Source organism: Scomber japonicus, chromosome 5 (genome assembly GCF_027409825.1).
Source record: "Scomber japonicus isolate fScoJap1 chromosome 5, fScoJap1.pri, whole genome shotgun sequence".
Classification (NCBI taxonomy): domain Eukaryota; kingdom Metazoa; phylum Chordata; class Actinopteri; order Scombriformes; family Scombridae; genus Scomber; species Scomber japonicus.
Genome location: NC_070582.1, coordinates 26,311,522 through 26,324,392, shown reverse-complemented (window position 1 = coordinate 26,324,392; position 12,871 = coordinate 26,311,522). Strand labels below are relative to the sequence as shown.

At 40.3% G+C, this 12,871-nt stretch overlaps 1 protein-coding gene across 2 annotated transcripts in view; it reads right to left on the bottom strand.

Moving 5' to 3' along the window:
* sntb2 (syntrophin, beta 2) overlaps nucleotides 1–8,436 on the bottom strand; it is a 30,737-nt gene extending 22,301 nt beyond the window's left edge. For both annotated transcript variants that reach the window (XM_053318617.1, XM_053318618.1), the window contains exon 1: nucleotides 7,498–8,436. In XM_053318617.1, coding sequence (XP_053174592.1) covers nucleotides 7,498–8,230 — 733 coding nt within the window. In that variant the 5' untranslated portion in view covers nucleotides 8,231–8,436. The remainder of the gene's footprint in view (nucleotides 1–7,497) is intronic.
* Nucleotides 8,437–12,871: the final 4,435 nt, after the last annotated feature.

Below are 12,871 nucleotides of genomic sequence, written 5' to 3'. Positions count from 1 at the left end.
TGTTTTCATTACCTGAGAATGAGCACTCTACATCTACAGAAAGAGGGGGTTGCCTTCCACGGAGGCAGCCATGTTGCACTGCCATGTTTCTACAGTTGCCCAGAATGGACAAACCTAACACTGGCTCTACAGATTACTTTTCATGTTTTCAAACTTGATGAAGATGAAGAAGAAGAAGAGGAGCGAGTTGAACAGTTTGTATTGTGAGAAGGAATGCAAGATCATACTTATTATTCATTACAAGAAAAATCACAGGAATCAGAAATCGTCTTCCTCAAAAAAACGTAAACAGGAAGAGGCTAAATGAAATCGGGACAGATGATGCAACAAAACAAGGATAAACATCTGTGCTGCTTTCCCAGATGGAAATCTCTTATGAGAGAGAAATGTTAGCAGACTGACGCCAAAGTTGCCTGCTTTCTGCTGGACAGGTAAGATTAACGTTAAAGATTACAACAGACCATAATATATATTTCTTTCCCCTGTTAATGGTTCAAATAATGTACACTGTTTATTAACAGCACATTATATTCACAGAAAAGAAATGATGCCACGTATAACGCACAAGACATGCAGATAATAACATAACCATAATACCATAATGGACAGACTAGCTCACGCACACACACACACACACACAGATCACAACAAGAAAAAGAATTCCCATGTTTCCTCTGACAAAGAGTCACACCTGCGCCCTCCCGCCTCCTCTTTCTGTTATCCTCTAACCAGGATCAGAGGTTTCACCTTAGGGAAATCATGCTGTCCATGTGTAAACACATAAAGGTGTTCATCTGCAACAGCACATTGCAACACTCATGAAGTTACATAGGTCAGCTTGCTAATATTCAGTGGTATTTAGATAATATTCAGTGTTTTCAGTGTACAACCTGGAAGTGTGTTTGTATATGTGTGCCATCTTTCTGCAGAGGATAAAGCAGATTACAGACAAAAATAATCACATTCATCATTCTGTGTTGTAGTAGTATGATACAGATTACAAATGTCTTCCGGAGTGCTTGGGTAGTCGAGCGGTTAAAGTGCGTGCCACATAATCGTAGCGTCCCTGGTTTGAATCCGGTAAGGGACCTTTGCTGCAGGTCATTCCCCTCTCTCTCTACCTGCTTCCTGTCAGCTCCTATGCCACTACTGTGCTTACAAACAGAGGCTAAAAATACAAAAAAAAGTCTTCCTGTCATGTAAGGCAGATTTTCTGTATTCAGCATTAGTGTGTGCAGCGGTGCAGCTTTACAAGCCAGGTGAGTCGTGTAAGATGATCACAGGAGAGGGACTACTAACCTCCCTGCTCCCTGACAGGATGCTGGGACTCGGGTCAACAGACCTTACACACAAAGTCAACAGGCCAATTATAGTTTGGAGGCCATTTTAAGACGGATGACGCAAACCTAGCAGAGAAAGTGCAGATGGTTGTGCAGACTTTATCTTTGTATGTAAAGTATTGCTTTTCTATTTTACAGTTTAACGGTTCAAAATAGAGATGCAGCTATCATATCTATCATTATTACAATATCTGGGTTTTTTTTTATTAATCCTTTAGTCTATAAAGTGTTAAACAATAGTAACAGTAAAACCCACCATGAAGGAGATGTCTTCAAACTGCTTGTTTTGTTTGATTCTCAATATGTTATTGTTGATAAATGAATTCAATCATGACTGAAATGAAATAAAAATGGATTTCAATTAATTTTCTGTTGTAAACTAATTATCTCAGCACTGCTGCAAATATATTTACATATAGCCAGTGACCACAGCAAAAGATAAAACAGGGTGTTGTTCCTGTCAGATACTATCATAATGACTCATATTGTATCAGTAGTGGAAGTTATCTTTTTATCTTTACTGCTGTAACAGCTGATATCTGTCATATCAGTCCGATACTGACTCAGATATCTGGATCGGGTAGTAGATATCATTATTTTCATAAGTGACAGTTATGTTGATGTGTTGTTACACATAAAAGAATGATCCCGCTCTCTTCCACAAAGTGAGGGTTGGTGGGAATAGTTAGGCTTTATAATACAAGATTTCCCCAAAGAAAATCTGCTCTGATGGAGGTCGGACATTTCTCCACAGTGACAATACAAGATGAAGACGAGACAGCCTGTGACAGCAACTAACGGAGCATGATGATGACCACAATTCACCACAGTAATGCTCAAATTACACCAAAATCAGCTGCTCATCCGAAACACTGCGCAGGAAGACCAAAACAGTGAGCTGAAAGGTGCTAAAATGAGTGATTTCTTTCACATTACTTATAGTCATCTTACACATTCTTAAAGAACACCTCCAGATATATTGTACCACATACAAAATCTGTGTCCCAAAGTTGTTAAAATTAGTGTCATTTCAACTTATTTTGACTAAATGTCTAATTTTTACAAATTGTCTAATATTGTCTTTAATATTGTTTAAAAAGAGGATTAGTGCAGCTCATTGTTTTTATTGAATTTGACTAAATAATGTGCGCTTGAACTTTTCTAGACCTGTGAAAGTCTGGTGTTTCTCTAAACTGTAAATGCGAAAGTGAATATTTTAAAAAGCCAATTATTTCCATGTGTGCCCAACTAATGCAAACAGACCTACTCCATATTTCAGTTTTTGTGACATTCCACATGTTCAATGAAAACTGCTGCTTGATAACTGGAGACATTTCTACAGAGGGACATTACAGGCCGTGGAGTTCATAATGAGACAGAGCTGACAAACTGGCATGGCCTATTTCAGGCTGTGCAGATTCATGCTCCGTGGCAGATCTCTCCCCGTGAGGACAGCGAGCAACACAGTGAAACGGATGGTCGGCTAGCTTTGGCCCCAGAACAAAAGAAAAGAACTGTTCCTCGTCAGGGCTGTCCCCGTTTCATCAATGGCCCCTGTGTCTGGTATGTGCTGTTTTTATTCCTCCAATTACCCACACAAAGGGCTCATCCTGCGTCTCCTTCCAGCGACCAGCAGGCTAACCCAATAAGACACAAGGGGCTGCAGCAGTTCCACTAATCATTAGGACATATGGGATATTATGTCTGTCAGTCAGCTGGGGAGGGTGGTAGGGGCATTAACCAACAGCTTGTCATGTCTGGGTGTATGTCATGTGTTACTGGGACAAAATCAGATGGTTTGAGAAGAGTTAATTCATTTATTCATTCAAAAAAAAAAACGAGAAAAATCAAGATCACCTTTAGAAATATTATCTGTCACAACGTGATTTTATCCCAAATCAAACTACTTTTCTTCCAAGAGAAATAAAACAGAAGAGAATGAAGCGTATTGCTGCATTTGAAGAAGAAGAAGGAGAAAATCTCGAAACAAGTTCATATTAAAAACAGGTGATGCTATCCTGATTCTTTTTTCACTTGGTTCGAAGATTTTAACTAGGATTCAATAACTGACTTAATGACATCAATGAAAAATACTGTATAAAGTAGAGAATTTAGCTAGCCATGAAAAGATAATCTGTCAATGAGGGCAACATTCAATTAGCTTGATTAGCTGAAGCAAAGTCAGATGTTTGCACATCCAGCAGACATGGTGCAACATTAGAGTTTATTTTCAGCTGTGTTTCTCTCAACCTGGTGTCCAAGTCCAATATTCACTCTTCTTTTAGCTCAGTTTTGGTCTCCGCAAACTAGCGAAAAAATATCTGAATCTTAATCCACTAAAAAGAAGCTTGTTGCCAACGTTAGCTCGTTGCCAACGTTAGCTCGTTGCTAACGTTCTGTCTGTCATTTGATTCTCGGTACTTAGTGTAACTCACAGTGTGTTTATCTGCTGAAAACTGGATACAATCTCCATTTGAAAAGAGTTTGCAAACAATCAAACAATAGGCTAAAAACTATATTCACATTATACAGAAATTTGAGCCAATTGTTAATATAAAAATATTGATTAATGCCGCTTGAAATAAGCAATGTCATCTAGGTTTGTATTTACAAAGCTAAGATTCTGATTTATTAGAACGGCCTGAATATCTTATAACAGTTTCATTAATCTTGTACAAACAGGGCTTGACAAGATTATTTATCTTGGAGAAGAATAAGTAAGATTTAATCAGCCTAAAATAACATTCAATTTTCTTCAATTACCTTTGTGCAGAGTATACTAGTATTTTATTGATTTAAAGAAACCAAAAGGCATTTTTTTTATTTAAGTGGTCATGCTGGATAGGAAACATGCTTCTAATAGTCTAGTTCTCCTCTATTGCATCAATCACTTTCTCTGATGTGTGTCTGCTCTCTTCCCCCATTCAAACCAGGAATAAAAAACACTGAAAGTGTGCTGCAAGTGTGCACCAGCATGAATCATCCCAGCCGGAGCCGCTGGAGTTGACCTTTGCCCTAAATACGCACATGTAAGCGGAGGTCAGGAATGTGGGGCACCTAAGCTAATTGTGAGAATATCTGGGGGTTTATGTGTTGTGTACACGGCACAGCAGTCTGGAAACTCAAGCCTCGTTCTGACTGACTGCCGTTTCTTTCACAGAGCGGTGGGAGCCCTGCAGAGACAGAGGAGGAAGAGCCGGTCCACAAACAACACAGCTCACTGCCACAGTGACAGGCAGCTGACACATTCTTCCACACAGAGGTCCGTGTCTGAACTGTATAATGTAGCAGCAGGCGGCACATCCTCTTGGCCGAACCTCAGGGTGGATGGAAATGTGTTTTATACTCATGTTGGCTGCAATAGGCCGATTTCCAGCAGCGGTTTGGAAATTGTACTTATTTCCCTGTTGGACAAAAGCAATTCTACTGTATTACATTGTAAAAAGTCATAAGCCAAGCATCCAACTGTGAAAACGCAATATTTGGGGTAAAAATTGTTGATTCTCATTCAATTAGCCAAAACAGAGTTTAAACAAGAGTCTGTCATGTTTTACCTTAGTTTACTCTGAGAGGTGCAACACAGGCCTCATTTTGACTTGTTAAAGCAGTGAAAATGTGTCACACATTGATTAGTTCCTACAATTTATTCTCGTCAGTATTCATCCAGCGTTCATTCCAAACCATTAAACACTGCATTTAGCTGCTCCTGGCCTGAAGTTTCCGAACCCCAAGGGCTCTGTTGCCTCACTTCCTCCAATTCACTCTTTTTTCCACTTTTCCAAAGATTGACTTGTTCTACATTAGCGCCGTTGAGGATCTGAACTCATCTCCATGGAGATCTATTCAGTCCCACAATGAGTCAGTATATGCAGTATGCTACCTCAATCTATGTGCTTTTCACTTTGTGTATGTATACTCCAACTTAAGTTTAGTAGCCTTAACACCACCACCATACCTTCTATAACCTTGCACAGACCTGCTAATGTCAATTCAACACACTTTAGATACACCAATAATGACTCTTGAAGACAAAAACCAATGTCAGATATTCTCCTACCCATATCAGAAAGCACAATTTAGCATTTTGTAAGTGTACAACCACACAAACACAGTTGGAAAATTGATTAAAGACACATCAATCAATTTTAAACCACTGAGGGGAAAAACATGAAAACAAGCTAACATAACAGCCACCACCATAAAACTAGGTCTAAAGTTGTTATGGCTAAAGAATTAGCAAACAATAGTTTACTTTCACGTTCGACAGACACAGCGTAACATTAGCGTTCATTCAGAGCTGATATTCTGTCCGCGTGACAAATACGAATCTGAAATTCTTTTGGTTCAACATATATACGCCAATACCGATACATCCATGCTAATATCGGCCTATAATATCTGCTGACTTAATATATCGGTCGAGCTCTACTTTCTTCTGCAGCTAGCTTGTAACGTCTTTTTGAGGAGTTTCGAGGTTGGTCGGAGTGCTATGACTGACCCAGAATAAATGTGCTTTGAATCAAAAACATTAGCTAATAAAAGGTCAAAGCTCAGTGGAACAGCACATTGTCTCTACTATCAACCCTTTTCACTTAGACACATAGTCATTTGATTCACTTCTACTAAAACATAGCATGACTACAGCTTTAAACTTTTTAAGAAAGCACCAATTTGAGCTCATTGAGTGGTTTATTGAAAAAAAATACTACAATACTGTATTTTACAAACTTGTAGAAAAAATATCACTATAATGTTAATTCCAGTCAGCCCTATAAGCTGCATAAATTGTAACTTACTGGATAATATATATGTTCATTCTTAAACCTGATTTTGGTTATAACAAATAAACTGATGATATACTAGTAGATATATGATGCATAGTATGATAGTCATCCTTAATATGCAGTAAATACAACTTTTATTACTATGTGATCATATAGAGATAGAGGTTATATTCTACTTATTTGCAGTTGCAACATAGTCATTTCCCAACAGCTAATTTGTCATCATTTGTTTCACTTTTTCTTTCACTCTGTCTCTCCTTGATAGTATCAAGGGACAAATCTCATCTGCTCATGTTTACAGTGACCTTTTATCTTTAGCAGCCCTCACTCAAATATACAGAGCTAATGTATGTAAGTCTGAATGGAACCCCGTCTGTGGTTACTTTCCTGTTTATACTAATCAAAGGCTTTCTGTTCTGTTGATATCATTTAATCCCCGCTCCTCCGCCTCTGGTCATAGATCAACTGAAAATGTGAGCATGTTTGTTTATGTCAGTGTGTCCGCTCTTATAAATGATTATTTGAGCGTGTGTGGACTAAGTTGACCATGCGTTAGGAATGGAAATGTGCATCCTGCTGCTCTTCTTTAAAAGGAGCCAAAGGTGGTGTGCTGATGGATGCATTATCCTGTTAGTGTAACAGCAGCACCAATTAACTTAAGAGTTCACTTTAAGCTATTCCTGTATTTAATATAATGTGGTACTTATTCATGTAGGGACAACGTAACTGGTGACTTAATGTTTAATACAAGCTCAAACAGCAGCTCCAGTGCATTTATCTCTTTTTCTATTCAATTATTTTAAAGCTAACTAGTATATGCATACTGGGTAAATTAAATTGTTTAAAATGACAAATGAACATACAGACTGCTAGATTTTTTAAAATCTAAAAACTATGGATACACACATTTCAGAAAGTTTTGGCAGGTTGCTTTGTATAAATCAAAGTATTTCTAAGCCTTAAAACTAGTGTCCTACATTACTAAATCTACAGTAGGGAAATAGAAGTGCCATGTTCCTTTTGAGTGCAATATATAAATTGTCTTCTGATTTAACAAGGGATTTCATAATGATAAAAGGTGTTAATATATTGTAGTGGATTCATATGTAAATAAGGTAAACAAGTCAGAATTGCAAAAAGTGTCCCACATTACCCTAATGTACCCTACTTAGAGTTTTAGTCTCTGCTTGATACTTTAAGTTCAGTTTGACTCAGTTTCTGTGTGTGTTTGTACGTAGTATAAGAAGTAAGAAGTAAGAACTTGAACTTTCCTAACCCACGCCAGCGGAGGTGCTTCACATAGGTGTGCAGCGGGAACACGCGAGTCTAATCTCGGCCTATGCAAATCCCCGCTGTAGAGTCGGCCAACTTACCCTCCAGCGTCACTTCTTTGCCCGCCTTCTTTAGCGCCTGCACCGCCAGGTCGTGCGTCGCCTCCCGGAGGTCGTTCCCGTTCACCGACAGAATCGCGTCGCCCACCCGCAGAGCCCGGCTCTGGTCCGCGGCGAGCCCGGGGAAGATCTTTGAAATGAGGATGGGCATCCGGTTCTCGCGCCCCCCCTTGATACTTATCCCCAGCCCGCCAGACTCCTGTTTGACAACTCGGACCTTCCTCACCGCCTCCGAGGAGCCGTCCAGACTAACCGGACAGTCGCCCTGTCTCGAGCTGAAGCTGGACCCGGGGCTCCCGTAGCTGGAGCCGGGGCTTCCAAAGTCTGAGTTTGTGCCGTTATTCGGGTACTTTCCGGAGCTGTTTAGACCGTAGTTGCCGTCGTATTGACCCCGACTGCCACCACCTCGCCCCGGGCTTCCGCTGCGTCCCCCCCGCCCCCCGTGGTTCTGGTTCTGTAGTTGCTCCTGACCCGCAGACGGACCCCGGCCAGGGGTCCCCGGACCTGGTCCCGGGTCGTTTCCGTTCGACATGCCATTCCGCAGGCCCGCCGAGGAGTTGTTGTAATCCCAGTGGTTGCCCCCCTGTCCGGTTGCCTCCGCCTCTGCCGTTAAAGTCAGCGTTTCTCGGGTGAGCTCAGCGGCCACTCGGATCCATCGGTCCCGGAGGAGAAGGTCCAACTGACCGTTTTTGTCCGCTCGGGTCCACACTGCCATTCCTGGACGGTGAGCCTGCTCCGAGGCGGGCCGCTCTCACACTAAACTCATCATCAACTTTTTTCCTCTTTTTCAGAGTGCGCACAAGCAGCGACTAGGCTGCACTGGCCCGCATCGACACACCCACTCACTCACTGTGAGGCTGCAGGGAGAGCAAGAGGAAAACAGAGAGAGGCAGAGGAGAAGAAAAGGACTCCTGGCAGTGATGGGCCAGCCTGAGAGAGGCTTGTTGTTGAGTTCAAGCTCTAAAGCTGTCCCACTTCCACCGGAAAGTTAGCAAGAATACAACCGGCAAACTTCCGGCCAAATCTTTCAGAGTAAAATCAAAGAACACGAAATGTATTTTTAGCCAAAATCATAACAGCTGCTGACAATGGATTACTCAGAGATTATGTACTTACTAATGGAGACATGTAAAAAGCATTATGTTTCTTCACCTGCATCATCTGCCAATTAGTAAAAAGACGTGATTCAGCCAGGTCCCCCGGAGTAACATAAGCTGTGAGCCCCCATTGATCCTCACTCTCTATGCATTATATGTAGGCTATTAGTACCTAGTTTATGGTAACATGGTTAAGAACAGATTTATTCAGTAAAATGCACCATGTGAGCACAACATAAAAAGATAAAAGTCTTCTAAAACCCTAAGAATAGGAGACAAAGCAGATGTTGTCTTGAGTTTAAAATATGTTTCAGTGGTGCATGCAGTTTTCAAAAATGTGCAATTATAATTATAACAAACCCTAACCCTCCCCAACCAAATACCACTATTTGAACATGGAGCTTCTGTTGTCCCTGAAGGTCTGGGGCCCCAGGGGTAGTTATAATGTACCCAGTGAGTAATCCATCATTCTTCCAAAAAACTCATCAGTTAAGTTTGAGATGAGATAAGATTTCAACCAGGGAAGAGATTCAAGATATGACATTCAAATGATAATTATATATTACATATCAACATTTATATTACAATATCTTGGGCTATTCAGATGCATCATATACTATTCTATGTGCAACTCTGTAATCCTCAGCAGAGGGTGAGATAAGAGAATATTGGAACCATTAGTAATAAAGAAAATGGCAGCCTGGTGAAATTTAAAGTGCGCATCAGAACAAATAAAAAGTGAAAGTTTAATATTATTTTATGCTTTCGTTTTGGAAGCACAATCACTCCACTTCCTGTTTCGGTGTATCTCATTCCGGTTGGCTTAATGCGGTTTATCCGTGTGAAGAGTGGATTCAGAGCCGGATGACAGAGTCAGCCAATAGACAAGTAGACCTGTAGATTATTTATTCATGATGATAACAGAGGCGGGTCTTCACAGAGGCATTATAGACGCACTGACTGAGACAAAGCCTTCTTAAATTCACTCAGTGTGTTGAATCTATTAATGGATACCGCTGCCTACTATGAACTTTGTTTTCATCTTCTGGGGGTTGTAATGGCTCTCTCATCAACAGGCAGTTAATAGAAGTGCTCTGTTGATGAGTCAAAGTCTCACCAGGCACCCTACCTAACCCTAACCCTAACACTCACTAATATGCTCCATACTCCATGTATACAATCCCATTTAGTATCTGCTTTATTAACTCTGAACTGAACCAAGTTGGTGCCATGTTATAGGCTATTTCACTTCTGATCACAACCAATTTATTTAGTCACAGAACAATTGTGTTATGGTCACAGAAAAATAAAGCCTCTGATGTAAAGATCTCTAAGTAAAACATAAGAGCTAATAACAGAAGTGTTGCCTGAGGCCTTTTAAAATCAGCCTATAGAAATTGCAAGAAGTGACTTGTTGAAATGATATGTGTCAATACAGTATAAAGCACAGGGCTTAATCCTTTTGATTTAACAGCAAAGTTCTTGCATTTAATAAAATGTATCACCAACTCTTGATTCAGATTTTCTTGATGTAGTTTAGTAGTTATATATCTGACTTATTTCTACTCTTTTAGCACAGATCCACTCCTTCATGTGTGCCACCAACAGAGTCATGACATGGGTTCCTGCTCCCTGCTGCCTTTACTCTTTACCACATGCAGAGCTGTGGCAGAGACACAGCTGTGAGCTTTATTACCAAGCAGTCGATTCTCCTCTATTAATCTTCTATGAGAAGAGCTCGTCCTTCTGCGAGCTGCACGTTGGAAATACTTGGTCCAAATACAGAGAGATGGATGCCAAAATGAGTGAAAAGAAAAAAATATAGAGTAAATATTAGAAACACGTCAACAGCTTTAACTTTTAGAATGATTATGAAGTTAAATCCTAACCTTTCTGAAACATTTTCCAACTAAAAACCGAACTTTAAAAAGGCAGGATTAATGCAGGGTGTTAGTTTGAGCTATAGATGTACCTAATAAACTGCTCTGTGTATTTGGGAGAACCTGACTCGTTTCCTTGTTACAATACTTAAATAAAAAAAAAGAGAGATCCCAAACTCAAACTTGAAAGCTCACTTGTATCTCATTTAATTTTTACACAAACAGAAGTTTAAAAGTGACAGTTCATAGTTTATGGAGGGGGGTTGCAGGGTTATATGGTGTTGTAGACCATTAATGGTTTATAGATCAATCCAGCGTGTGGTTGCCTGGTAACCACCTGATGACGACATCACTGAGAAATCACTGTTCTCCACTGTTGTTCATCAAGAGATAGTTACAGCTAGTAATTCCCAGTTAAACCACAAACTCTGGTTAGCATCTGGCTGTGTGTAGACCTTTGTTGCATGTCATTCCACATCTCTCCACTTAATTTGAGCATAACACCCCTCCACCCCCACCCCCACCCGCTCCACCCGCCCCCACCACATTCCTGTTTGTGCATGCATTAAACAAACGAGATATAACAAGTTAATTTGTGAGCTTTCGAGGTGTCTGTTGGTGTATTTTTTGAACTTTGGACTGAGCCAGGCACTTCCAGCCTTTACGCTAAGCTAAGCTAAGCTAAGCACCTCCTATCTCCAGCTCTGTACTTAATAAAGAGACATGGGAGTGCTTAATGACCTTCAAGAAAGAAGTACTTTCCAAACTATGTCAAACCACAACAACCATTCTGTATTCCCCTCATAACTTGTAGAAACATCGACCTTAAAAAGCCGAACTCACTTTGGAAAGATTTAAGATTTCTTGTCTTGAATTAGAAATGAATTGGACAGTTTTCAGACAGATTTTACAGACAGTTATGGTCCAGCCAGGAAATGCCTCATACAGAATTTGGGAATTTGAGATCAATAATTTGTCTGGTTCTCTGATGAAGAACTGGAAAGCTGATTAATGTAAAGATGTGATACTGGTTCAAATGAAGGACATGTATACAGTCAACTTATAGTCAACTCATTTGCTTTGTTTAACCAATCACAAGTTGATCCTGAAATAGCTTGTTAGCATTAGTAGTTTAAAATGTTGTGTCAGTAAAAATGATTCATGAGCTTTCTAGAATAGGTCTATTTGTTATTACTCATGCATATTAAAAAACAGGGTTTTACTTCCAAGGATACACAAACCTCTGACTCCCTGAAATATACATATTATGTATATTTATGAAGCTGTGTGGCTGCTGAAGCTGTTCTGTGGTGATGCACAGCAACAGATCAGGACAGTAAAACTCACAGACGTAGCTTGTCGTGTTTGTCGTTCGATTTTATTGCAGTTGAGGTTTAACTTAGTGTTTACAAAACCAGAGCAGATTGCAAAGCGTCCATGGGGAGTGTGAGAGAGGCGGGAGTATCATCTGCTCGCTTCACATCATCATCATCATCGTCATCATCATCATGCTGCGTCAGTTTGAAAGTTGCAGTCTGCAGCTTCACCCCGTTACATTCACAGTGTCGCCGCTGTCGTACCTCGTCCGACTGTACGTGGGGACTTTTCAAGCGTGTCTAAAAATGCAAATGAGGCCTCGCTATGCAGCAGCCGCTCATTATGAATCCCCCTTTTTTTTAAATGATAAAAAATACATTTTTATTAAGCTTTATAATTTTACAATTCTGTTTTCTGTGTCTCTAAGTTACATTCATGACAAAAAACAAAGAAAACAAAACAAGGCAACCACAGAGAGCTAAAATGAAAGGGTTATATGTTGACTCTGCTGCGTGGCATTTACACCCCTAAAACTACAACCGCCCACCTCCACCTTTCCTCTATAGTGTCTTGCCCTCTGCTCCCATGTTTTGTCTCCCTACCAGCTATGTGTGTGTCAGGTGGAGTGAAGTCATGGTGCGGCAGGTAAGGCAGATCCTGCTCAAACCTTAACAGAGACTGGAGGGTGGAGTGGGAGGAGCCGGGCTCTATGCATGAGTGACAGTGTGTGTGTGTGTGTGTGTTGTGTGTGCAGGTAACATATGGAAGATGATGTGGTTGGGATCTGGATGATGGGTGGAAGAAGAGGCGGTGGTTTAGCATCTCTTGATTCTTACTAAAAAAGGGTTCAGTAAAGCTTTAGTTTAAGATTTATATACTGTATCATAGCATAATCACTTTATGATGCATTTAATGCTCCAAACCAGCAACATTTAAACAACGTTAAAGTATGGTTAGGGTTAGCTGCTAGTATTCTGATTTACTATCTAGTCTTATTTGAAACTATCACATGGCTTTTTGAGTCAATACTGTACATTAGACCATTAGAATCCTTGAAGAACC